Source organism: Ceratotherium simum, chromosome 2 (assembly GCF_057802395.1).
Source record: "Ceratotherium simum simum isolate JZ-2026a chromosome 2, ASM5780239v1, whole genome shotgun sequence".
NCBI lineage: Eukaryota > Metazoa > Chordata > Mammalia > Perissodactyla > Rhinocerotidae > Ceratotherium > Ceratotherium simum.
In genome coordinates, this window is record NC_141901.1 from 45340509 (window position 1) to 45366933 (window position 26425).

Sequence of the window (26425 nt, forward strand, 5' to 3'; positions counted from 1 at the left end):
ATATTTGCACACTCATGTTCATTGCCCCATTTTTCACAATAGCCAAGAGGTGGAAGCAACCCAAATATCGATTGACAGGTGAGTAGATAAAGAAAAGGTCGGGGCTGGCCCCTTGGCTTAGCGGTTGGGTGTGCGCGCTCTGCTACTGGCCGCCCGGGTTCGGATCCGGGCGCGCATCGACGCACCGCTTCTCTGGCCATGCTGAGGCCGCATCCCACATACAGCAACTAGAAGGATGTGCAGCTATGACATACAGCTATCTACTGGGGCTTTGGGGGAAAAAAAAGGAGGAGGATTGGCAATAGATGTTAGCTCAGAGCCGGTCTTCCTCAGCAAAAAAAAGAGGAGGATTAGCATGGATGTTAGCTCAGGGCTGATCTTCCTCACAAAAAAAAAAAAAGAAAGAAAGAAAATGTGATATATATTTCCAATGGAACATTATTCAGCCTTAAAAAAGAAGGAAATCCTGTCACATGCCACAACATGGATGAACCTTGAGGACGTTATACTAAGTGAAATAAGCCAGTCACAAAAGGTGAAATATGTATGATTCCACTTATATGAGGTATCTAAAGTAGTGAAAATCGGGGAGACAGAAAGTAGAGTGATGGTTGCCAGGAGCTGGGGATGAGGTGGGGGTGGAGGGGATGGGAAGGGTAGTGTTCAGTGGGTATAGAGTTTCTGTTTTGCAAGATGCAAAAGGTCTAGAGATCTGTTGCACAACATGTGAATATAGTTAGCACTAGTGAACTGTGCACTTAAAAATGGTTAAGATAGTAAATTTTATTTTACATGTTTTTTGTCATAATTAAAAACAAAACTGTCCCTAACCTCACAGTGATGCTGACAGGGCAGTCAGCTGTGCCCTCATGAGATTGTCATCTTTTTTGGAATGTCTGATAAGTAAGGGTAAAGGAGACATCAGAAACCTGACAAAATATAGTTATGGATTTTTTAAGTTCTATGGGATGCGGTTATTATCTCTATTTCTTTGTGATGCTTTTCCGTTGGTTTTTTCCCTGTTGAATATTTTTTGTATCCCTTTTTAGTTTTCATTTTAGAGTGAAATAGACATAACAAGTGTAATGCTTTGGGCTAATCCTTTTTTTCCTCCTTCAGGTGTGATGATGATCAGATGTCTAATGACAAGGAGCGGTTTGCCAGGTAATGAGGTAGAGCATCTTGGTCCATGTTGTAGGATCAGGCAATTCAAGCATACTGAGTTTTAATTTTATCTCAGTGAGAGTTAATTTCTCTGTCCAGTCTCTTTCCTATTCTGAAAGCTGGCAGAACTTAGTGTTATAATTATTGTTTATGTTCAGATAACGAGGCTTCAGACTAATCATATATCTTAACACAGTGTTTTTCATGTATATGCTAGCTGTAGAGTGTGCTTGCTGAATGTCCACAGGAACACAAACAATACAGATTTCTTTGTTGCGTTTATTATTAAATGAGTCTATAAAGTCTGTAGAGATCATGGTTTTATTCTTTTAAAAGTTACAACAGAAAAACAATTTTTTTGGAGACTAGGGTTTTGATTGCAATAAATTTGTTTACATTATCTGTCAAGATTGTGAAAAATACTTTGCTTTTTTATTAAATAAATCCTTCTCAACTCAGATATTCTATTTTTAGAAAGTTCATCCTGTATATTATTAAGCAGTAAATTATTTTTTTAAAAATTGTGTTTGCAGCCACCTCAGAAAAATGAATAATCCAAAATCCAGTGCTTAATTGAGCACTTACTATTTATTCATTGCTGATGCTGCTGGTCTGTGGACCATGCTTTGAGAACCACTGATGTAGAGAGCTAAGAAATATCAGTTAGAGTAGTTTAAAATTACTCTGAAGCAGTACGATGCCATCATAGACTTTGAGTGAGAGGATAACATAAAATACCTATGGACTTTTTCTCTAACAGCAGTATATAGGATTGATAAAACAGAGGCACTCTAGTCAGAGAGGTCGATAGGAGGCTGTTGAAATAATAAAACAGCTGTAAAATCTTGAGGGCCTGTGCTAGAGTGGTAGCAATGGCAATAGGAAAGGAATGAATTTAAGAGGTTTTTGAAGAATTTGTTTATCGAAGCAGATACTTATACACACTTTAGGATGTGAATCATCTCTAAAATGAGAAGTTAATCATAGATATTTAGGGATTAGTTTTTCAAGCTGCATTAGAAAGTCAAGTATCAAATAGCAGCATTGGTACAGGTTCACAGTCTCTTGACTGAAATTCCAAAAAGCTTTGAAAACATGACCTGAACTATTTTAGTCTTCATTTGTCCTGCTTAATGTAAATATTTATACATTCATGTATTTCATTCAGAAATATTGGAGTGGATAAGGGCTTATGGATCTGTAGGAATAGGAATAGTAGTAATAGGAATTTCAGATATTTAACTTTGAAACAACAGAACTCGTTCATTTAAGGTATGATTTGTTAAGCGAGTTTTCTTCACATATCCTCCTTGGGAATTCAGTAGAGGGTCTTCAAAAGCTGAAAATGTGTGAAGTTTCTCAACTTTTTGAAAAAATGATTTGTAGTTTGTTGAGGAACTATAATAATTCAATGAACATGAAACTATAAACTACTTAATATCACTCAGTTCTCTTTCTCTTCTAGTCAGTGTACATAAATTTTCGCATGGTTCTCATCGTTACTGTGTTATTTTGAGTCTCTTTTTTTCCCGCTGACCATTTTATATAAGCTTTCCCGTATATTGATAAAGTCATTGTACTTGTCATTTTTAATAGGTAAATAGTCTTTCAACCTGTTAATATGTCATACTTTACTTAGACATTTTATTTGAGGCTTCATAATTAATTTATATATATATGTAAAATGGAATTGATTACTGATACACTGGCCTACCAACACCAAGGTGTTTCTTCAGTTGCCACCAATCCTTGGAGTATTTCAGTTTTCCAGAGAAACTTAGTGGTAATCCTTTGTAGCCCCCTCCAGGGGAAGAGGAGTTGGTACTGGGGATCCAGCGGTGTTGTTACTTTATTACAGAGAAATGGGAAAGTGACTGAATAGAAATTTACTGCTTAAGGATCAAATCAATGATAGGGGATATGCCAGAAACCTAGCTCTTAAGTTTAATTTATATAATTTCTCCAGTGACACCTGGTTGGTTATTTTGTCTGTGAATGCATGTGGGTTATAGAGAGAGTGTATTTGTGACCACTTGTTTGACATTCTTATCATGATTTACTCTTTGATTTTTTTCATTATAGAATAGCATAGGTGGATATCACTTTCTTTCCAGATTGGGAGCAGTGTGTGAGAATGGTATTTCCTTGTTTGGTTCTTGTTCAAACTGTATATCCTTGGTCTCCACAGAGATTTACTGGCAAATGCTTTCTATATTCAGATTACGTTAGTTTATAATGAATATTGGCCTTGCTTTTATGTTGATCTTTGTCCTGTAAGTTACTTTTTCTTTATCCTAACAGATGGCTTTGTAGAGTTACAGGCAAGGTTCCTGTCCATATTTCCATTTTCCTTTCTCTTCTGTGCATCTATTTTGTTCTATTTCCTTTATCCTCTCCTCTCCTCGCCTTTCGTCTCCTTTCCTTTTCTTTCTTTTCCTTCTCTTTTCTCTCTTTCCTTCCTTCCTTCCTTCCTTCTTTCTCTCTTTTTATTTTAATTTTAGCTTAGTTCATTAATTCTGTTTTTAGGTCGGATGATGAGCAGAGCTCTGCGGATAAAGAGAGACTCGCCAGGTAGGAAAACAGTGTCTTTTAGCATGATGAAGCAGATGATGCTGCTTTTTCTATCCTTTTTCTTACTTGCTCTTTTCTCCCCCTTTATCTTTGTGTTTTTCCTTATCTGTGGCAAGAGAGGACAAGATTTTTTAGAAGTTTTTGTGTGATAGGAACTTGGGCTTCCAACCCATCAGAAAGTGTGTGGGTTGAGGGAACTTTACTTAGGTTTTAAGAAATTGCTATTAGTTTTATAGTTTTCTCTTTTCCTTTTTATTGCAGCACCAAGTTTCACAGAATCAAAAGCTTTTAGAAACAATGCAGCTGTGCCAGTTGGTGCTTTAGCAGAGAAATACTCTTTTATCAGAAAACTAATAAGTATATCCATGTTTGCAATTAGTTCCCGGTCCTTAGGGCTTTCAGCGTTTACTCCACACCTCTCTAGAAAGCTCACTCATATTTTCCTATAGATTCACAGCCTAGATTACTATGTCACAGCAGTACTGGTGTTGCTTTAGTGATTAAATCTTTTGTGGTTTCCTGGAAAAGTTTTAACAGCTTCGATGTGGCTATTTAAAAGGTCAGCCTTCTGGACTTGTGTCAGAAGTCTGTCAGATACTAGGAAGATGGATGCTTTAAGTTGGAGAGTAGAATTTTACGTTTCTCAGGCAGAGTAACTAAATATGGACTTATGTGGCAAGACCTTTTCACCATTTGGAGAGGAGACTCTAGAGTTCTCTTTGGAGACTGTTGTTGATAATGTAGAAATACTGTGAAAGAAGTGTTATGCCCGTATTTTTCTGTTTTCTGGTCTCTGTCATTTGGGATGACTCAGTAGGAGATAGGTCACTGATACCAACACCTATTTTTACTGCTTTCCTCTGCTCTTATCTCTCATTACCTCTTTTAGCTGGGCCACAAGCTCATTTTGATGCCATTTCAACTCATGCCTCCTACTAACTCACTCTTCAGAAAACTGATTTCACATTGTATGGTGGGAAGAGCATTGCAATCATTGGGAACAGGGCAGCCCTTGGAAAAGCCACTTAATAATTACTGTTTGACCTTAGTTTGCTCTTCTCATTAAAAAAGTGATTTATGTTAGATTAGTTGTTTTCTTTTTGTTTTGACAAAGAACTTTTGTTCAAATAGAATCCTTAAGTGGTAATAGAAGTAAATAAAAAAGATAAAAGTGAAGCTGCTCAAATAGAAGCAGGAATGTAGCGTATAGTTTGTTTCTCTCCTTGAGGTGTCCCCATGGAAGACACTGAGGAACTATTGGGCTTTTCAGAAACCCAATTTGGATACTACTGGATTATTATTTGTAACAATGATATCATTCTGTCTTTATTTTGAGGAAGTCGCTATTGGATATGTGACCTACTTACCCTGGTGAGGTCTGCATTGTCTATTTTAGGCCTTTAAGCATCCTCCTCACCACTACACTCCTACTCTCCAGTTCACTTTGTCTCAAACTGGGGACCCATAAGGGACCTCTGGTAGATGGTATCTTACAGTCTCTTGAGCTCAGTGCACTGGCACCACACTCAGAGAAGGTAGGACTTCATGCATTAGTGGGACAAATAAAATGTCAGAATCTTTCAATTCTGCCTTCTAGTATTTAGAATAAGAGAGAAGCTAGAGCAAACAACATTTTATAGACCAAGGGAATCTATACCATCAGTTCTTATATCAACTGTTGAGCAACATAATTGTGTTGGAAAAAATTAGTTATGTTTTCAGTCTTTAAAAAGTTGAATTAGTAAACATGGAGTCAACCAAGCTATTATTTGTCTTTGAGAAACTGAAGTGAATAAAATCAACGTTTTTTAAGACTATCATTTCTTAAGACATTTTTTGTTCTGAGGGAGCGGTAATTTACATAGGAAGTGAAGTTTCAGGAGATAGAATTGCTGGTATCTGCTTATTCTCTGTCTGCCTTGTTAGTTTCTATTCCATGCTTGCTCTGCATGAGAAGGTTGGCAAACCTTATTCTAACTTCTGAGACTTAAACACCCCTAAATCTAAATACCACATTTCTTTAGCAGCTCACTTGGTATCCATATCACTCTCCCTGCTCCCAAATGGGCAGATATGACCACCTGGATGGGGCTTCTCCTCTCTCTCTCTCCATGCAGGGAAAATCATAGTGAAATTGAACGGCGGCGACGGAACAAGATGACAGCCTACATCACAGAACTGTCAGACATGGTACCCACCTGTAGTGCCCTGGCTCGAAAACCAGACAAGCTAACCATCTTACGCATGGCGGTTTCTCACATGAAGTCCTTGAGAGGAACTGGCAACACATCCACTGATGGCACCTACAAACCGTCTTTCCTCACTGATCAGGTCTCTGGGATGTACAACTCTGAGAGAGTCTAGAATCTGTTGAAAGTTTTAATCTTTTTGGAGTAATGACCATAATTCTGAATAGTGCATTATGTTGGGAGTCAGAGCAGAGCTGAGTCTGTAGATAGTTTAAAGGACAAGAATTCATTTCTTAGGGAAAACTTCAGACCATGGAAAAGTGAGTTTTGATCCCTGTCTGTAACGTTTATTAGCATTGGAACAGTGAGTAGAGAAGACTTGTGAAAACCATTTAGCAAGCTCATAGGTATTTTAGAATTTCACTTATGAATACAGCCTACAAGGTGGAAGAAGAAGAATGGAATCACAGGGAGAGGAGATGGCTGTGTCCATGGAACCAGTTTTCTTCCTTGGCCTTAGGGTTATAGAAAGAAGAAGAAATTTATTTCTTATTCCTGAAGCGGCTTCCAGTTTTAGTGATGAAAGGAGTCTAACAGGCAGTCATCATTTCTTACAGATGTGCTCTGTTACATTTGATGCACTATGAGAAAAATAGAAAAGGCAAAAAACATTTCCAGCCTTTCAGGACCTCACTCTGAATATGAATATGTGAGTGGCGGGAGACACACATAAGTGAAAAATGATAAGAAAATGCATCCAGAGAAGAAATACCTTTTAAAAACTCATTAATAATGTATATGGTACTAGATAGATATATATTGGAGGGATGGTTGAAGTGAGTAGAATGACCAGGCCTAAGGGAAGATGATCAGCAAAGACTTCTAAGAGTAAGGAAGCCATATTCTGTTTTGATTATTAAAAATAACACATGGTTATTGCAGAAAAATTTGGAAAATACAGAAAGTATAAGGAAGAAAAAAATTGACCTGTAATACCACCCTTTTAGTCAAAGGATTAGAAGAAAGGAAGGAATATGGTTTGGAAGGAAGCACACATAGCACAGATTTTATATATATGTACATTGAAATAGTTAATCAATTTGTTCTAACAGTATACATACAGATATTGATTAAGCAAACGCTAGTTATGCACCTTTTGTGGGCTAACCAGGTGCTTTGTGCTGTGAGAAATATAAAGAATGGTAAGAGAGAGTCACTGGTGGAAACAGACATGTAAGTAAATAAATCATAATAAACACAGAATCAGTTCTATAATAGAGGTGCAATAATAAGTTCTGTAGAAGTGTAAATATGGAAAACAAAGAATAGGGGAATAGTGTTGTAAATATTGGGAATAACTTCAGCACAAGCCTAGTGAGAATGATTGAGTTATTCAAGGAAAATCAAGTAGTTTAGCATGCCTTGGGAGATGTTAATAGGAAGGTAGGCTAGGACCTGATGATGGAGTGTTTAGGTGTTATGTTAAAGAATTTAGGTTTTGGGCCGGCCCCGTGGCTTAGCAGTTAAGTGTGCGTGCTCTGCTACTGGTGGCCCGGGTTCGGATCCCGGGCACGCACCCACCACCGCTTCTCCGGCCATGCTGAGGCTGCGTCCCACATACAGCAACTAGAAGAATGTGCAACTATGACGTACAACTATCTACTGGGGCTTTGGGGAAAAACAAAAAGGAGGAGGATTGGCAATAGATGTTAGCTCAGAGCTGGTCTTCCTCAGCAAAAAGAGGAGGATTAGCACAGATGTTAGCTCAGGGCTGGTCTTCCTCAGCAAAAAGAGGAGGATTAGCACAGATGTTAGCTCAGGGCTGATCTTCCTCACAAAAAAAAAAAAAAGAATTTAGGTTTTAATTTTTAGGCAGTGAGGAGCCATCAAAAATGTATTAGTAATAAAAAAAGACAAAATCGTCCCATTTGCAACAACGTGGATGGACCCGGAGGGTATCATGTTAAGCGAAATAAGCCAGAAAGAGAAAGACAAACACTGCATGATTTCACTCGTAAGTGGAAGATAAACTAACACACAGACAGAACTGTTTGGTGGTTACCAGGGGCAAGGAGAGTGGGGGGTGGGAACAAGGGGTGAAGGGATACATTTATATGGTGACTGACAAACAATAATGTACAACAAGAATTTCACAATAAAGAAAAAAAAATGTATTAGTAGATGTGGTAGCATTTTAAGGGTGAATTGGAGAGAGTGAAAGCAGGGAGACCACTTCATTAGTCTTGACGTAAGATGACTATGACAGTGACATGGTATTGGAAAATAGAATTAATAAAGCTGAGTTATCCCTGGAGTGTGGGAGAGAGTAGTTAGATTTTGAGGTTTGTAGCCTGAGAGCAAGGTGATACTGTTAATTGAGAAAGGGAATGCTGGAAGAGCACAGAGGATTGTTTTTTTGGAGGGGGAAGTAATGACAGGTTTTGAAATGTTGCAGTTGAGTTGCTAGTAGAATATCTATTTGGAAACGTTTAACAGATACTTGGAATTCAGGTCTGCTTAAAGCTCAAGAAAAAAATTAGGCAAGTCTAGAGATGTAGACTTGGGTATCATTTCACAGCAGGGAGGAGTGAATATGATTTCTCAGGGAATAGTGGGTGTGGTATAACTAGAGAAGAGAATTTAAGATAGAACCTTGGTAATGCCTACACTGAAGACTTGAACAAAGGAAACGGAACCTGAAGCAGAGAGGAGACATTTAGAAAGGATGGAAAAGTTGGAGTGCAGTGTCATAGAAGCTAGGGGAAAATAAAATTTAAAGGATAGAATGGACAACATTGTCATATTCTGCAGAGATTAAGTAAAATGATAAAGAGCCATGAAGGAGTCTTTCACTTGCCAAATTGAATTGGCAATTAGGAAAACATTAGTAACCTCCTGAAAAAAACATGAATGCAGTGGTTTAGAGTGAAGATTGCAGTGGGATTGAGAAATAAATGAAAGGTAAGAGAATAGAGCCAGTGAATACAATATTATTCTTAGTATAAGCTTGGCACTGAAAAAGAGAGATGAGTTGGGCAAAGTTCAGGGAAGATTTGTATAGACTTGAGAAATGTTGATTACATTAATAGAACTGAGGGAAAAGAGAGAGAAAATAGCAATATTTGTAGAGCAAGATCCTAAAAAGAAACCAGAGAGGGTGAAATCAGGAACTCAATTATTAGGGCCGGCCTGGTGGCGCAAGGGGTTAAGTGCGCGCGCTCCGCTGCGGCGGCCCGGGGTTCGCCGGTTCGGATCCCGGGCGCGCACCAACGCGCCGCTTGGTGAGCCATGCTGTGGCGGCATCCTGTATAAAGTGGAGGAAGATGGGCACGGATGTTAGCCCAGGGCCAGTCTTCCTCAGCAAAAAGAGGAGGATTGGCAGATGTTAGCTCAGGGCCGATCTTCCTCACACACACTCAAGAAAAAGAACTCAGTTATTGTTAGTGATAAGCCTTTTTATTCCCCATCTTGAGTCGTGAGGTAAAGAGGAGGAGGTGGATAGAGACATTGATGAAATGTCTGTTGGAAAAGGCATTCTTGTCAGTGAAGGTAATTACATTTATGGTGCAAAACTGTAGCTTTGGATCAGGCAGGAGCCAGCAATTGCTTATGGAGGGATACATATGGCCTGAAGTGTCTTGCTTCTTTCCGTGAATAATAATACTTGGTTTTTCAGAGTTCAGTACTAACTTTTATTTCTCTTCCTTGGGCAGGAACTGAAACATTTGATCTTGGAGGCAGCAGATGGCTTTCTGTTTATTGTCTCATGTGAGACAGGCCGGGTGGTATATGTCTCTGACTCAGTGACCCCTGTTTTGAACCAGCCACAGTCAGAATGGTTTGGTAGCACACTCTATGATCAGGTGCACCCAGATGATGTGGACAAACTTCGTGAGCAGCTTTCTACTTCGGAAAACGCCCTGACAGGTATGAGTTATGTGGATGGAAAATGAATGGAAAGTCCTTCCTTCTTTTTTTTTTTTCTGAGACAGAAGAGGTGTTTCAGCTCTTAAATTTGTTCATTGACTCTGGCAGGGCTTCTAGAATTTTCTCCTTTAATATAATCAGTTCTTTTTATCCACATGCAGATAATACTCTTTGTAGCTCATCCTTAGAAACTGTTTCCTTAGTGACAATGCTCAAATAAAAGTTTACTTTAATCTTAATATTAGTGTAAATAAAACAGTAAAAGCCAAACCTACAATAAACTTGTTCCATTCTAAAAGAATTAAATTATCCATGTTTCTGTCTCATTTGTATGGGTAATTACCTGATATTTTTTCCACCCGGTTGTGCTTGGCTTTGGCTTTGTACCAAGTTCTATGATGGTAGATTTTTATTTTAGAGGCATGTAGTTATCAGTCAGTGTATAAGTTTCTTTTTTTTTTCCTTCTGTATCTGTACTATTTTTCTGACTTGTTTTTGTTTTGAGTTTTTTCCCTCTATTTTAATGCTGTTCAGTCTTTTTGCCCAGAGTTTGGCTAAAGGAAACAAGTCACATCTGCTCCTCAGCAACTCTGGAAAAAATTTTAAAGTGGAAGTAGATCAAAACTGGTAATTAAAATAAAATGCAGAAAAGTCCATTATGGTCATAATGTTGGTGTTTAATTTCCCCCTCTTTTATGTTTTTATGGATTTCATTTTTCTAGTTCTTCTTTTTCCCAAAAGTTGCCTTTCTTTTCTGTATACTAGAGGGAGGAACAGTTTTGGCTTGAGATGGATATGTTTCTATAGCATATAAGATTGTTTTTAAACCAATGACATTCACTCTGTGTGTGCGTGTGTACATGCATGTGTATAAAAATAATTAGACCCGAGAATATAGCCTTGCCTCTTGCTGGCCACCATTACTTCCCACTCCTACCTTCCCTTGCACAAGGTTATTTTCAGTGCTGCCTTTGAACTTAAGAGTAAGATTCATTGGTAGGAATTGAGGTATTTTAGGCTTGAAAAAGTTCATCTCCTACTTGGCCTATTCTGTTATTAGCAAGGATATTGGAGGGCATGAATAGGATACTTACTTATCTTTGCCTCCAGTATCTCTCCCCCTCTTCCTCACACACAAGAATGCACTGTAGACTGCTCTTCACATTCTTCTTCAGGGCGTATCCTTGATCTGAAGACTGGAACCGTGAAAAAGGAAGGTCAGCAGTCTTCCATGAGGATGTGTATGGGCTCAAGGAGATCATTTATTTGCCGTATGAGGTGAGTGTCAGGCTGAGAATTGTGATTTGACATAGGAAGGACTAAGAGCTGAGGGTTTGAGTTCTGGTCAGAGGAGTTAAACTTTTAAATCCAAGCTCCAGTTGGATTAAATTTAACTCTGAAGACCCACATGTTTTGTAACACAGAATAAAGTGTTTGATAAAGCGACTAACATTTACTGAATGCCGCTTATGCCAGACATTATGATAGGTGCTTTATGTCTGTCATCTCATTTCCCACAACTGCCCTGTAGGGTAGAATTCATAGTTACTATTTTGCTGATAGAAAAACAGACTCAAAGAATTAACCTCCCAGGATTACATAGATATTATCTGAAACAGGCTTTCATTTTAATCCACAGACTCCAAAACCTATATTTTTCCCCAGTACATCATGAGACAACATCCAAGTACTCAGACCATTTCGGCATTTTTTTTTTTTTTTCCGTAGAAATTTGAGACTTTCTTATGTCTTTTGGTTAGTATTTAGTGTTTATAAATTATATACTATATATTTTAGGATTCTGAAGAAAGGATGGTGGTACTTTCTACACAGGTAGAAATGACATCTCTTAAAAGTCACAAAATAAGTTCAGGTTGTATAATGGAAATGGACTACATTGTACTGAGAGGATGCTTATTAGAAATGGTGAGTAGGATATTAAGAAAGGTTTCCTGGAAGAGTTACAAAATTGATTATTATGTGGCATAGTGGTTTAGAGTAGCCTCTGGACGTAGATTACTGGATTTGCCACTTATCTTCTGAGCTCTTGAGCAGGTTAAGTGACTACTTTGTGTTTTGATTTCATCATCTAATATTGGGAGTTATATTAATATCAACCTCATAAAGTTGTGAGGATAAGATGAATAAATATATGTAAAGATGCTTAGAATAGTGCATGGCACATATTAAATTCTATGTAAGTTTTATCTATTATTTTTATTTTGAAGAAATAAGAGAGAGAAAGTAGAGAGAATGGGAGAGAGTGTCCCACTATGTGGACATGGCTAATGCAAAGACATAGGCAGGAGCAAGATAAATAATAACAAAATGTAGCAGATAGATGGGGTTACAGTATAGAGCTGGAGTCAGCAAACCACAACTCTTTATTTTTAAATTTTTTTTTATTTTGTAAATAAAGCTTTATTGAAACATAGTCATCCCCATTTGTTTACATATTGTCTGTGGCTGCTTTATGCTATAATGGCAGAGGTGACTAGTTGCAACAGATTGTATGGCCCACAAAGCTGAAAATATTTACCATCTGGTCCTTTACAGAAAAAGCATACTGACCCCTGATGTAGAGAATCTCTGCATTTGAAGGACATTTGGAACATCTTGACTTCAAATTCTAGGACAGTTATAAGTTTTAGAAATACCAAACTTGACTTCTTTATCCCTCCTTGTTAGGAGCATTGTTACCAATTTCCTGTGTCTAGTTGTATCCAGAGTCTGTTATCTGGCTGTTAGCGGATGAAAAGTTCTTTGATATTACAACTTAATTGCTTTTAATCTCTGTTCATTGAAACAGGTGTGGCAATAGCTCTGTGGACCCAGTCTCCACGAACAGACTGAGCTTTGTGAGGAACAGATGCAGGTGAGATGCTAAGCAGTGAAAAACCAAGAGATGGCCAAGTTCCTGTAGAGATCATCACTTTTTCAACTATTTTACTGTAGTACTTCCTTTAGCAACCCTTGCCGTCATCCCTCACTTATCAGTTACTTTTGTTTCTGGCAGTGTTTTCCTGAATTTCTAAAGCTTCTTTCGCTCATCCTGTTTAAGGAAGTTGCCCTATCACTTGACGTACTTGCTTCCTGTTGCAGTACCTTTCAGTTGCTTTACTTTGGCAAGGGTCAAAAATATGGTGGTCACTTTTGGGTGGGAATGGCCCAAGTGTAGTTGTCCTGTTTTCTAAACACCCAGGAGGGGCCGGGCCGGTGGCGCAAGAGGTTAAGTGCGCGCGCCCCGTTGAGATGGCTCACCGGTTCGGATTGCGCGTGCGCACCGATGCACCGCTTGGCAAGCCATGCTGTGGCGGCGTCCCATATAAAGTGGAAGAAGATGGGCATGGATGTTAGCCCAGGGACAGTCTTCCTCAGCAAAAAGAGGAGGATTGGCAGATGTTAGCTCAGGGCCGATCTTCCTCACCAAATAAATAAATACCCAAGAGCCTAAAGTTAAAGGTACTAAGCCAGCATTGCCTTTTAAGTGTTACTGGGTAGGTTTTCTCCTCACACCTGTAATTCTTCTAGGAATGGACTTGGCTCTGTGAAGGATGGAGAACCTCACTTCGTGGTGGTCCACTGCACAGGCTACATCAAAGCCTGGCCCCCAGCAGGTAGGAAAGTTGGATAGTGATTTCTCCCTTGGTGTAGCAGATTCCTCACAGAGTCCAAGAAGGTTAGCTAACATTTATCGTGTTAATTTTAAGCAGTAATGACATTAGCACTTTTTAGTTTATATACTTTATAAACCATACATTTGAGGTATACATGTTCTTTCATACTTCTGTATAGCTCTCAAAGAAATACTATTTTTCTTGGTAAAAAGAAAGTAACTATGCAAAGAGTAGAGAGAAAATGCAGTCTTCTTCCCTTTCCACATAAAACATTGAAACATGGGCTTCTGTCTTTTCCAAAGGACATAAATAACTATTGGTATTTGGTTTAATTTAATTATTGGTTGTTTGCTTACTTTAAAAGTCACAGCTTGGGCAAGACATCTGTTCTCTGCCTATGATATAGTCACAGAATGAATGGCTATCTTCATGTGTGTTTGGTTTGGCCAGCATGGTTTTTTAGAATACTTTGGGTGGGACCTGTACTTTGCAGTTTATCACAATTAATATGGGTAAAATATATGAATTAATATATATAAAAATACTTTAAACAGTACCTGGCATATATGGTAAATTCTGTATAGTTGTTTACCTTTATTCTTATCTTTCAGCACACTCTATTATTTTATACCTAGCCTTTTCATACCTACATGTATTATCTTTACCTATCTGATTTTTGAAGGCAATTCAGTTTGAGATCCCTATTAAACCTTTTAACTTCACTTCTCTGAAGGTGTCTCCCTTCCAGATGATGACCCGGAAGCTGGCCAGGGGAGCAAGTTTTGCCTAGTGGCCATTGGCAGACTGCAGGCAAGTATGAATTTTCCACATCTATATCATCCCTTTTCAATGAAAAGAAATCTTCAGGACTTGTTCATGTTATTTTTCTTTTGTTCTCTGAATACAAATGAAGAATTCTATAAAACTCCAAATATTTGGAGGAATATGGCATTCATAGTTAACATTGCTTCTCTTGGATTTAGCAGAAGCCAAAGACGATGAGAGAGGGAGGGAGGGAGATCTTTTCTGCTTATCTTTCATATTTTTAGCTTTACGGTGCTGAATTTTCTATTTCCAACTAATTTCTTTTGCTCCTATTCAAGAGAAGAAAGATTTTTTCATTTTATCATTATATGACTAACAATAGAGAAGTGAAATTATTTTGATTTTTCTCGTAAAAATAGATAAGTTTCTTCGTTTCTTGGGACTATAATTTTCCAATCTGAATAGTGAACACTGTGTAGCGAAATGAAAGTAGGTGGGTTTGGGTTTAATGAATTTTCATCTTTCTTTACAAAGTTGGTAAAGAGAACATAAGTAGGAGGACAGCGTGATCTCATGCCTTCTCTGATTGTGATTGTAATTTTTTCTTTTCTGGATGACATGTGAAAGTTTAGAACTTCCTAAAAGTGGGAGCCTCGTATACATGACCATGAGGAAATGGGAAATACATCTGTAAAGAATGGTGTCATTTTATCTCGTTTTTATCTCTTTTCTTTCAGGTGACTAGTTCTCCCAACTGTACAGACATGGGTAATGTTTGTCAACCAACAGAGTTCATCTCTCGACACAACATTGAGGGAATCTTCACTTTTGTGGATCACCGCTGTGTGGCTACTGTTGGCTACCAACCACAGGTGAGGAGCTGGAACTGTTACACCACTGATACTTAGGCCTCTGTTTTGCCTGGCTCTGCTGAGATTATTTAATCAGGTAATTCCAGAGATAGCCAAACATATCAGCCTCAGCTCAGAGAAAGAGATGATCTTATTCTCTCAATAGCTAAATTTATTCTCAGCTTCCTACCAAGGTTATCATCTGATCTAGAAAAAAATCTGGCTTGTGAAACCAGGTGGGAGCAGCAAGTACAAATATGTATTTATTTTTGTTATTGATATTAATACAGATAATGATGCAAAAATGCTCACTTTAATTAGTTTTAATAGTATGGCCACATGTAGATAATTTGTGTAATCACCTAGATGCATAGTAACCCACAAAATATACAAATTTAGCGCCAGTTATTATGATTTTATTTAGATTTCTCATTCAGCAGACTGGGTAACTATACCCAAGTTGAGAAATAAGTCATTATATAAACTTTCAAAACTATCGCGGCCAGGAGGGACTTCTGGCTCTGGCTGTGTGAAGTGGTTGGTGAAAAACAGGTCTTGAAAAAGAAGAACAAAGTTAGAGGATTTATAGTACCTGATTCAATACCTATTATAAAGCTGGTGTTAATCAAGACATTGTGGTATTGGTGTAAGGATAGATATATGGTCAATAGACCAGAATAGAGTCTGTTCTCACATTTATGGTCAATTGACTTTCAACAAAGATGCCAAGATAATTCAAGGGGGAAAAGAAGTCTTTCCAACAAATGGTGATGGAAAAATTGGATATGCGTATGCAAAAAAAAAAAAAGAACTTAGACTCTTACCTCACACCATACATAAAAATCAACTTAAAGACGTAAATATGTAAAAGCTATAGTTATAAAGCTTCTAGAAAATCTTTGTCATCTTGAGTTAGACAAAGGTTTCTTATATGACACTAAAAGCATGATTTACAAAAGAAAAAAATGATAAATTGTATTGCATCAAAATTTGCCCTCTTAAAAGGACATCATTAACAAAGTGAAAAGACCAGCCACAGAGTAGGAGAAAATATTTGCAAATCGTATATCTGAAAAAGAATTTGTATCCAGAATATATAAAGAACTCTCACAACTCATTAAGACAAACAGCCAATAAAAAGGGGCACAAGATTTGAATAGACATTTCACCAAAGAAGAAATATGAATGGCATATAAAAAGATGCTGATCATTATTAGTCATTAGGAAAGTGCAAATTAAAACCACAATGAGGTACCAATGTGTGCCCACTAGAATGGCTATAATCAAAAAGTGTTAGTGAGAATGTGGAGAAACAGAAACCTTCATACGTTGTTGGCAGATGTAAAATGGTATAGCCACTTAAGAAAAACATTTTGGCAGTTTCCTAAAAAGTTAAATATAACTTACCCTGCAGCCTAGCAATTCCACTCCTAGGTATTTATCCAAGAGAAATGAAAACATATGTTCACTCAGAGATTTATATACAAATGTTCATAGCTGTATTACTCATAATAGCCAAAAAGTGGAAGTAGTCTAAATGTCCACTAAGTAGTGAATGGTTACACAAACTGGTATATTCATGTTAGAATACTGCTGAGCAATAAAAAGGCATATACTATTGATACATGCAACAACATAGATGAACTTCAAGAATATTAAGTTAAATGAAGGAAGACAGGTCCAAAAGACTACACGTTGTATGATTCCATTTATGTGAAATTTCTAAAAAAGGCAAAACTAAAGAAGCAGAAAGCAGATCAGTGGTTGGCTAGGGGTTTGTGAGCAGGGATTGACTACAAACAGGCACAAGGGAACTTTGCAGGGCAGTGGACATATTCTAAAACTGGATTGTGGTAATAGTTGCGCAACTGTCTAAATTTAATATAGATCATCAAATTGTACACTTAAAATGAGTGAATTATATATATGTAAATTATACCTCAAATCTAAATAAATGCAGTTAAAATAAATGTATGATATTCTGAAAAGGAAAAATGCTCTAGAGGCCAGTTGCTTAGCAGATTCTATCTTCTTTTTTTGTCCTTTTTTTTTTTTTGCCTTCCTCCACACTTATCTATAATCCTAGGATAAAGAGAGGAGAAATAAAATCTGAGTCCCCTTGCTGATAGGCCAGGAAAGTTAGATGATCATAAGAGTCAATCTTACTCTTCTTTTTCTCTTTTAGGAACTCTTAGGAAAGAATATTGTAGAATTCTGTCATCCTGAAGACCAGCAGCTTCTAAGAGACAGCTTCCAACAGGTAACTTTTTTTCCTAGTTTGGGTCAAAATAATATTTTTATGTAATATCTCTTATCACATTCATTCCACAACTATTTATTGACCACTGATTAATCAAGTACTGTGGCAGGCATTACATTTTACATTCTTTAGTACTTAACCTGTATTTTTAAGGAACAGAAAATGCTTTGAAACTATGGATAATGTCCATGGTATTTTTGTTTGGCTTTGGCTACTCACTGTCTTGTATCCGACTAGCTGTATCTAAGGAGCTGTCTTTAAAGTATTTAAAATATTCTAGGTTTCACTGAATTGTGGATAGTAGTAGAAAAATTCACTTCACAGTTCTTTTATAGATAAGTGAGAGTTGACTCTTAATTGTAATTTTCAGGCCCTAAATCCTGAAAATATCGGGTGAATTTAATTTCAGGACAGACTTGGCTTTAGGTAGCAGTTCTTACTTTATATTAGACTAGTTAATTTTCCTCTTTAAGCCTCAGAGGTATCCTTACTGATACAATGGGTATAATAATAGTACTTCAGAAGGTTGTTGGGAAGATTAAATAAGGTAATGCATTTAAAGCACATAACTCAACTTGTAGAGGAAATCAGACAATGGCAGTGAAAAGTCTCTCTCTGTATTCTAAGTCCTCAGCATCACCAATTCCATCCACTCAGCTGTAGTTCACAGAAGGATCACATTTCGTGTATGTGTAGTGTCAGAAAAACTGTTCTGACTTCTGTTGAAACCGTTCAAAGCTAAGGACGTGGACCTTTGGCAGTGTGAGAAGATATTGTACAGTATATTTTAAAGTCATGAAATTCATAAGCCTGATGCTTTTGTCCAAAGTATCATTTTATCACTTCTGGAAAATGTCTATTTGAGAACAGCTTTAATGGCCCATATATACACTCTAATCTCAAGGTTATTATTCTGACGTCAGTTGCTATAATTTTATTTTTTATTTTTATTTTTAAAATTTTTATATAATTGCTAAATTGTACTTTTTAAATTTATTTATTTATTTAATTTTTTTGTGAGGAAGATCAGCCCTGTGCTAACATTCAATGCCAACCCTCCTGTTTTTTGCTGAGGAAGATTGGTGCTGAGCTAACATCCGTGCCCATCTTCCTCCACTTTATATGGGATGCCGCCACAGCATGGCTTGACAAGCAGTGCGTTGGTGTGCACCCGGGATCCAAACCTGTGAACCCCGGGCCACCGAAGCAGAGCGTGTGCACTTAACCACTTGCGCCACAGGCCAGCCCTGCTGCTATGATTTTAGAGTACATAAGTAAAGGTGCTTTTTAATGTGCAGTCAACAGCTGCTTGCTTAATTGCTGATTTCTAGATTTTGATGTTTCTTAAGTCTAGATGGGTTTTTTTTTTTTTTTTTGCTTTTCATTACATAAATTTAGTTATTTCGAACAAAGCTTGTTTTCCTTTTTTCCTTCCATTTTGGTACTGCAGTGCTTTGTTTCACACTTGATTTGTAAAAGTTTTATATCTATATCTAAAATATGCCATTTTATTGTTAAATGAAGTATGTCCCATTTTCTGCTATAATTATTTCTCAGTCATATTGTTATGTCAACAGTTAGTTACTGCCACACTCTTGTCAGCTTAAAACATAAGTGTTATCACTTACTTTTTCTTAAAAAACAATTTAAAGTGTAGGTATTTTGAAGTACTGGGCTTATACTTCAGTGGAATATATATGTACAGCAATAAGCAGGTTTTCAAATCCAGTACTTAGTTTGTGTACAACTGTAATTATGTTTATTGTGTACATATTATACAGAGCATGTGTAAGTATTAAAGGCTACTTACTATTGTTTAAATGCAGATATTCACATCTCATTTCTTTTTTATCATATTAAATAAATGTTGATGTTCTTTAAAAAAAGAAAAAGCACATAGCCTAGTGCTTGACATATAACTACAAAATAAATGTTAGTTGCTAATATTATTATTTTTTTATTGTTAGAGAGGGAAGGACAAAAGATTATTTTCTATTCCATGAGACTACTAACTAAAATAATCTAAAATTACTTTCTTTTAAAAAACAAAAGCAAAACAAGACTAAAGCCACCTTAGTTTTATTCATAGAAACCTCCACAGGTGCTGTGAAAACAAATTCTCAGGTTGGGGGAAAAAGCTAGGATTAAGGAGCAATGTGTAAGTTATATTCGGTGTCATTAAACATACAAATTTCTAGTATAGACTTGTAAAGCTAGATCAGCATATCTTTAAGGAGCTTTCCAAGGGAAGTGGAGAAACATAGTTTTTTCTCTCCTGGAAATAATTGTTACTCCTTTTTGACTTTGACTAGAGTCGTCAGATAGCTTGGGACTCTGGGAAGAAACATGATAAATATACCTCCTCGTTAGTCACTTAGTTTTCACTCCTCATCATGCTTTGGTTGGTAACATAGAAAGAGACTGGTACTTCAAGGAGAGTGACACAAGAATCTTAGGGTTGTAGAAATGGGAAATTGAAACAAAACTTTTCTAAAGAAAATTTCTTATGGGTTTCATTGACAGCATGAAAACTTTTTCAGGTGGTGAAGTTAAAAGGCCAGGTGCTGTCTGTCATGTTCCGGTTCCGGTCTAAGAACCGTGAGTGGCTCTGGATGAGAACCAGCTCCTTTACTTTCCAGAACCCTTACTCAGATGAAATTGAGTACATCATCTGTACCAACACCAATGTGAAGTATGTACCCTAAAGGCCTTTTCCAATGTTGGGATTTCTCATGGGCCAAGTTGCTTAGCCTTACCAAACTACGTCCTTCTCTTCTGCTTTTCTAGTAGTAAACACCAGTAGTTTGAAGTTCCTCATCTTCCAACTTCTTAGAATTTTGGGTAGGTTATCCAGGTAGAAAAAGATTTTAACAAATAATAGTTTGGAGACTAGGTTCTGAGATCTGGAGGGTTTGTATTTCAATTTTATGCTTCAACTCATTCTAGAAAGGATTTTTTTTTTATACACCAGTTTATTGCTCTAGTCTGGCAGGATTTTCCTCTAGAGGCGGTGTCTGCAAACTCTTTCTGTAAAAGTTCAGATCATAAATATCTTAGCTTTGTGGGGCATATGGTCTCTATTGCAACTACTCAACTCTGCTGTTGTTGTACAAAAACAGTCCTAGACAAGTGAAATGAACAAAGATGGCTATGTTCCAGAAACTTTTATTTACAGAAATAGGCAATGGACTAGATTTGGCCCATGGACCATAGTTTGCTTTAGAACATAGCTGCATCCACTCTTTCATTAGTTTCTGTTGCTCTATTCCTTGATTCCCTTCTGTTTGAGCTTTCTTTCTCAGCTTTGTAAAAAATAATTTTATTGAGATAGATTTCAGATACCATACAGTTCCCCCATTTAAAGTGTACAATTTTTTTTAGTATATCACAGGGTTGTGCAACTATTACCACAATATAATTTCAGTACATGCTCATCCTCCCTAAAAGAAATCCTCATTAACAGTCATCCCTCCACCCAAACCCTATACAATGACTAGTCTACTCTCTGGGCATAAATGGAATCATACAATATGTGGTTCCTTTATGACTGGCCTCTTTCACTTAGTATAATATTTTAAGGGTCATACATAGTGTAGCACGTATCTATACTTGATTTCTTTTTTCTTTTTTTTCTTTTTGGTGAGGAAGACTGGCCCTGAGCCAAGGTCTATTGCCAATCTTCCTCTTTTTGCTGAGGAAGATTGGCTCTGAGCTAACATCCATGCCCATCTTCCTCTATTTTTTGTATATGGGATGCCACCACAGCACAGCTTGATGAGCAGTGTGTAGGATTAAACCTGCGCCCAGGATTTGAACCTGTGAACCCCAGGCCGCCAAAGCAGAGTGTGCGAACTTAACCACTATACCACCAGGCCGGCCCCTGTACTTCTTTTTATTACCGAATAACATTTCTTTGTATGAGTATGCCACATTTTGTTTATCCATTCATCAGTTGATGGACATTGAGTTATTTCCACTTTTTGGCTACTAAGAATTCTGCCATGAACATTTGTGTACTAGTTTTTGTGTGGATATGTTTTTATTCTCTTGGGTATGTACCTAGGAGTGGAATTGCAGAGTCACATGGTAACTCTGTGTTTAATCTTTTGAGGAACTGCGAAAACTGTTTTCCAAAGATGCTGTACCATTTTACATTCCCATCAGCAATGTATGAGGGTTCCAGTTTCTCCACTTTCTTTCTTTTATTGTACTCATCTTAGTGAGTGTCACTTGTCAAGTTACTGCTTTTCCATTTAATCTGTCTGTGTAGAATTGGCCTTGAACCTACCTTTTGAAGATCTGATTATAAATAATTAACAAGTGGAAATAATACCTGGTGACAACATTGAGTCTGTATCCTCCACTTCAATTTTTAGGGCTTGTAAAGTTTAATTCTTTGCTAATTAACTTAGTGTAACAGTGGATTGAATTAGAAATATTTGTTAACTTAGGTTTCAGGTATATGGTTATGGTCATTGTAGTTTTTAATTTTTTTTGTTTTTGCATCTTTATACTACAGAGCAACCATTGTTTTGTGTTTCCATTTTGCTTAAATTTTGAAATTTTTAAGTCTTTTTAAGAACTTGTTTCTGGAAATAATGGCTTTCCCCATTTTTACATACAGTTTTTTCCACCAAAATTAATTTTAATAAATTATTAATTATTCATTTTTAATAAATATTCTTTATAGAACATTTGGGAAGTATTGAAAACTCTAAAGAGAAGGAAAAAATTCTCATTATTCAGAAATAGCCTTTGTTAATGTTTCAGTGTACATACTTCCAGTTTTTTTACTTATGCTTTTTTGTAAACACAATATAGAGATACACACACACACCCACACCCCCCCACACCCCCCCACACCCCCCCCCAACAACTAGGTATTGAATCCCTAAGAACCCAAACAGGATGAACCCTTGTGCCATAGGACATAGTTTCTGTTTGTACCATGTTCATAGTGTGAATTATTTGCTGAATCTGAAGTTATAGGTGGCCTGTAGGATTGGACTCAAAAGGGGAATTTATTAGTGATTGCCCCGCCTACAGGTGAATCTGTAGATCTTTATGTACAAACAGAGTCAAATACTTTTTTTTTCCTCTGTTCTGTCTGCTCTCCGTTTTCCCAGGAACTCCAGCCAGGAACCACGGCCTACACTGTCCAACACGATCCAGAGGCCACAGCTAGGTCCCACAGCTAATTTACCCCTGGAGATGGGCTCAGGGCAGCTGGCACCCAGGTGAGAAATGATGGAAGAATCATTTATTGAGCAGTGACTAGTCCAGGGAATGGCTGTCTGCAATCCTATATTTTTGTTTGTTTATTTTTTTTAAGCCCCTTTTAAGATTCTTTCTAAGTATCTTTTTCCCTGTTTCTCTCCTCACTGGCCTTTAACATATAGGCAGCAGCAACAGCAAACGGAATTGGACGTGGTTCCAGGAAGAGATGGACTGGCGAGCTACAATCATTCCCAGGTTAGTGTGTCGTCTTTGAAGAGGATGGTGAGCATTTCCTTAAGAAATGTCCCCCAGTGCCAGTTAGAGTGTATGTGTATCTTTATATGAATTTAGGGATTATTGAATTGTCATATTAAACCTTTCATGGTTATTTTTATCATTGTATTCCACAGGTTTCTGTTCAGCCTGTGACAGCCACAGGGCCAGAACACAGCAAGCCCCTGGAGAAGTCAGATGGTCTGTTTGCCCAGGATAGAGACCCAAGATTTTCAGAAATCTACTCCAACATCAATGCGGGTATGTTTCTTCTTTGTTTTCCTTTTAAATTCTCATCTTGATCACTTACTGATGGGCCTGCTGCTGCTCAGTCAGTAGTCTTCCAACATATTTCCACTTAATTATAATATAATACATCATGAATAAATAGGAACTTGCTGAACTAATATACTACAGCCCCTTGACCGGCCCTCCCCCAACTCCTTTTGGTCCACAGATCAGAGTAAAGGCATCTCCTCCAGCACTGTCCCTGCCACCCAACAGCTATTCTCCCAGGGCAACACATTCCCTCCTACCCCCAGGCCGGCAGAGAATTTCAGGTGAGCCCCATATGTGTGTGCTGCTTTATAGGGCAACTGAGAGATTCAGTTGCTGAATCCAAGTTTTATTCTTCCCTAGCTTTCTCTGGTTATTTCAGACAAAGCAATGGAACTTGTAGGGCCTAGGATGAGGCACGCTGCTTTTCTTTCTCCTATTTCTTTGCACCTTCCTATTGCCATGTTCTGGGTTTCATCTCTGTGTGTCCTGATCAGTGTGTGACTGTCAGTGTGTCTCGTCTTTTCCAAATTCTGTTATGAAGTTTTCCTTAACCCTAGGGAAGTCAGGGGACTGTAGGGATAGCCCTAGATTGTCCTGTGATTCCTAGATTCTGTGATAAACCTATCCTTTTAATCCTTTACCTCACTGTTTGTTCACTCGTAGAAATAGTGGTCTGGCCCCTTCTGTAACCATTGTCCAGCCATCAGCTTCAGCAGGGCAGATGTTGGCCCAGATTTCCCGCCACTCCAACGCCACCCAGGGAGCTGCCCCAACTTGGACCCCTAGCACCCGCCCAGGCTTCTCTGCCCAGGTAAAGCTTCTCATTTGTCTGTCCCTTGTGTATAGTTTTTTGTTTGGTTGGTTGGGCTTTTCTCCATATGTAAAATTATTGTTGTCTATCTTAGACATTTTTTCCTCAAAACCCCCCCACCTTCCAATATTAATCTTTGTTGATACTAGCTTATCAGATAATTAAAAACCATAGATAATCCAAAAATCTCAGAGTCTATAGTTTTCACATATTCACTTTAAATCAGAATTGCTCACATAAAACGTGTTGAACAGGTTTGATTTTCAGATTTGTTTTGGAGTAAATTCTAAGAAATTTCCACTTTGGCCTGGGCTACAAAATATAGGAACAAAGGAGAAAATTAATTACTAAGTCACACACAGTGGTGTCTATTTAAAAAAAAAACTGGTGAAAAATCCTTATATAATATATATGTGTATATATAGTATATGTTAAGCCTAAAGCTAATATTCTTTCATATATTAATATATACTTATATTGCATAAGTAATATTTTAAATGAAAAAAACAAAACCAAAAGTAGGCTCCAAAATTGTTATACGCAGTATGATCTCAATTGTATAAAAAATGCATAGGAAAATAAAAACTGGAAGAAATTATCCAAAAATGTTAACCATGTGCTTTGGTGGTAGAATTATGAATGATTTTTTTTCATTTACTTTCCAAATATTCCACAGTGCTTATGCATTACTATTATGGTGAGGAAAATGTTTAGTTACAAAAAAAAGACATCATTAGGAACAAATGAATGCAATAAGACTGAATAATAAAATGATGCAAAGTGTTTTTTCTCTCTGTGTAATACTATACTGTTATTAATGCCTCTAATTTTTATAACTTTACAGTTTATAAAATGCTTTCATTTAAATCATTTTCATTTAATTCTCACAACTCTAAATGTATACTTATTTAAATCCCATAGTTTTGCTTTTTGCACTTTATCACAACTGCCTAAAAATAGTGTCAAGGGAGATTGAGAGTTAATTAGAAGAAATATACAGTAGGAATTAAGTGATGAACTTGGCTCAGAAGAATGCAGTGATTGACAGAGGATTGACTCTCGTAAGAATGGTATGTGCAATAATGTTAATGTTCCATTTGTTGTTCTCTATCCCTTTCTCTCTTTTAGCAGGTGGCTACCCAGGCTACAGCCAAGACTCGTTCTTCCCAATTCGGTGTGGGCAACTTTCAGACTTCATCCTCCTTCAGCCCCATGTCCCTCCCTGGTGCTTCCACTGCGTCACCTGGTGCTGCTGCCTACCCTAGTCTCACCAATCGTGGATCCAACTTTGGTGAGTTTAGATAGAAGGAGGGTAACAGGAAAATCACACCACTAAAGAAAAAGATTTGATAGTTAAAATGGTTTGCTTGTGTCCTGGGTACACTGACCTAAGGATGGAGAAATGCAAGGTGATAGTCTATTTGGAATTTAAAACCTACTCGCATGAAAAAGACTTTAGCACATAGAACAAAAAGCATGCAAGGTATTATAAGTTTAATAATACGTGAATTTAACCTAAATGAGCAAAGGACTCTTTTAAAAGGCTACCTAGAGAAGGAAAATTAATTTGGGGCTGGGTTTTGAAATAAAAGAGGCATTGATTGACAGAGAGAAAGGCAGAAGGTATCTAAGTAAAATTAATGACTTATATGTACTTATGTGCTTGTTTCTCCTCTCCAGTGGAGTTAGTAGATGGAAGTTGTTTATTCTTCATTGCTGTATTTCTAGCTCCTGAGACTGGACAGTCTGCAGGACAATTCCAGACACGGACTGCAGAGGGTGTGGGTGTCTGGTCCCAGTGGCAGGGCCAGCAGCCTCATCATCGTTCAAGTTCTAATGAGCAACATGTTCAACAGCCATCAGCACAACAATCTGGCCAGCCTGAGGTCTTCCAGGTGAGAGGGTGAAAAGACTTCAGAAAATCAGAAACTAGGAGAGGAAGGGTTAGGGAGGAGAGACAGAGAAGGAAGCATGCATGGATTGAGGTGTTTGATTTGGGGGAGTGGGGTATGTAGGAGAAGACAGAGTGGGGACATGTAGGAATAAATGTCATTAATTGGAAAGATTGTGAATTTAGTGTGATGGACAGCCTTTAACCAGACCATAGTGATGTGAGGCCATGCGAAGAAGTCAAAGAAAGTAATTTTAGCCAATTCAAGGAGAACCACATCCCACTTTATAGTAGCTTGGGTATATACATACTGATTATAACTATAAAGGTCGATTTACATAAGTCCTGAGGGGACTGCAAGAATGAATGGAATAATCTTAGGCAGGACAAAGGAAGAGCTAGTTTAAAACACAGGTTGAAAGAATGCAAAACACATTTTGGTGAAAAACAAATAGGATAAGAGATACTCCACATGCACTGTGTCTATAGGGGGTTATATGAAATGTAGTAAGCAGATTTTTCTCCCTTTGAAAATATTGAGGACTAGAAAAGAGGAAGAATGTGAAACTGTAGAAGGAAGACAGGGGACTAGGAAAAAAGGTTGTCAGTA

The 26425-nt window shown here is 37.5% G+C and overlaps 1 protein-coding gene across 4 annotated transcripts in view; it reads left to right on the forward strand.

Annotated features, from left to right (window-relative positions):
- Positions 1–26425, forward strand: part of ARNT (aryl hydrocarbon receptor nuclear translocator) — a 63261-nt gene that overhangs the window by 34645 nt on the left and 2191 nt on the right. The window contains exons 4-21 of one of the 4 annotated variants that reach the window (XM_087443758.1): positions 1120–1164; positions 3691–3735; positions 5853–6066; positions 9638–9851; positions 11027–11129; positions 12661–12726; positions 13383–13468; positions 14202–14278; positions 14971–15105; positions 17270–17344; positions 19885–20036; positions 22471–22581; positions 22744–22816; positions 22972–23095; positions 23292–23394; positions 23777–23924; positions 25053–25215; positions 25653–25819. In XM_087443758.1, the coding sequence (XP_087299884.1) occupies positions 1120–1164; positions 3691–3735; positions 5853–6066; positions 9638–9851; positions 11027–11129; positions 12661–12726; positions 13383–13468; positions 14202–14278; positions 14971–15105; positions 17270–17344; positions 19885–20036; positions 22471–22581; positions 22744–22816; positions 22972–23095; positions 23292–23394; positions 23777–23924; positions 25053–25215; positions 25653–25819 (2101 nt within the window). The remainder of the gene's footprint in view (positions 1–1119; positions 1165–3690; positions 3736–5852; positions 6067–9637; positions 9852–11026; positions 11130–12660; positions 12727–13382; positions 13469–14201; positions 14279–14970; positions 15106–17269; positions 17345–19884; positions 20037–22470; positions 22582–22743; positions 22817–22971; positions 23096–23291; positions 23395–23776; positions 23925–25052; positions 25216–25652; positions 25820–26425) is intronic. The other 3 variants (XM_087443762.1, XM_087443764.1, XM_087443766.1) reach the window with 3 other exon arrangements.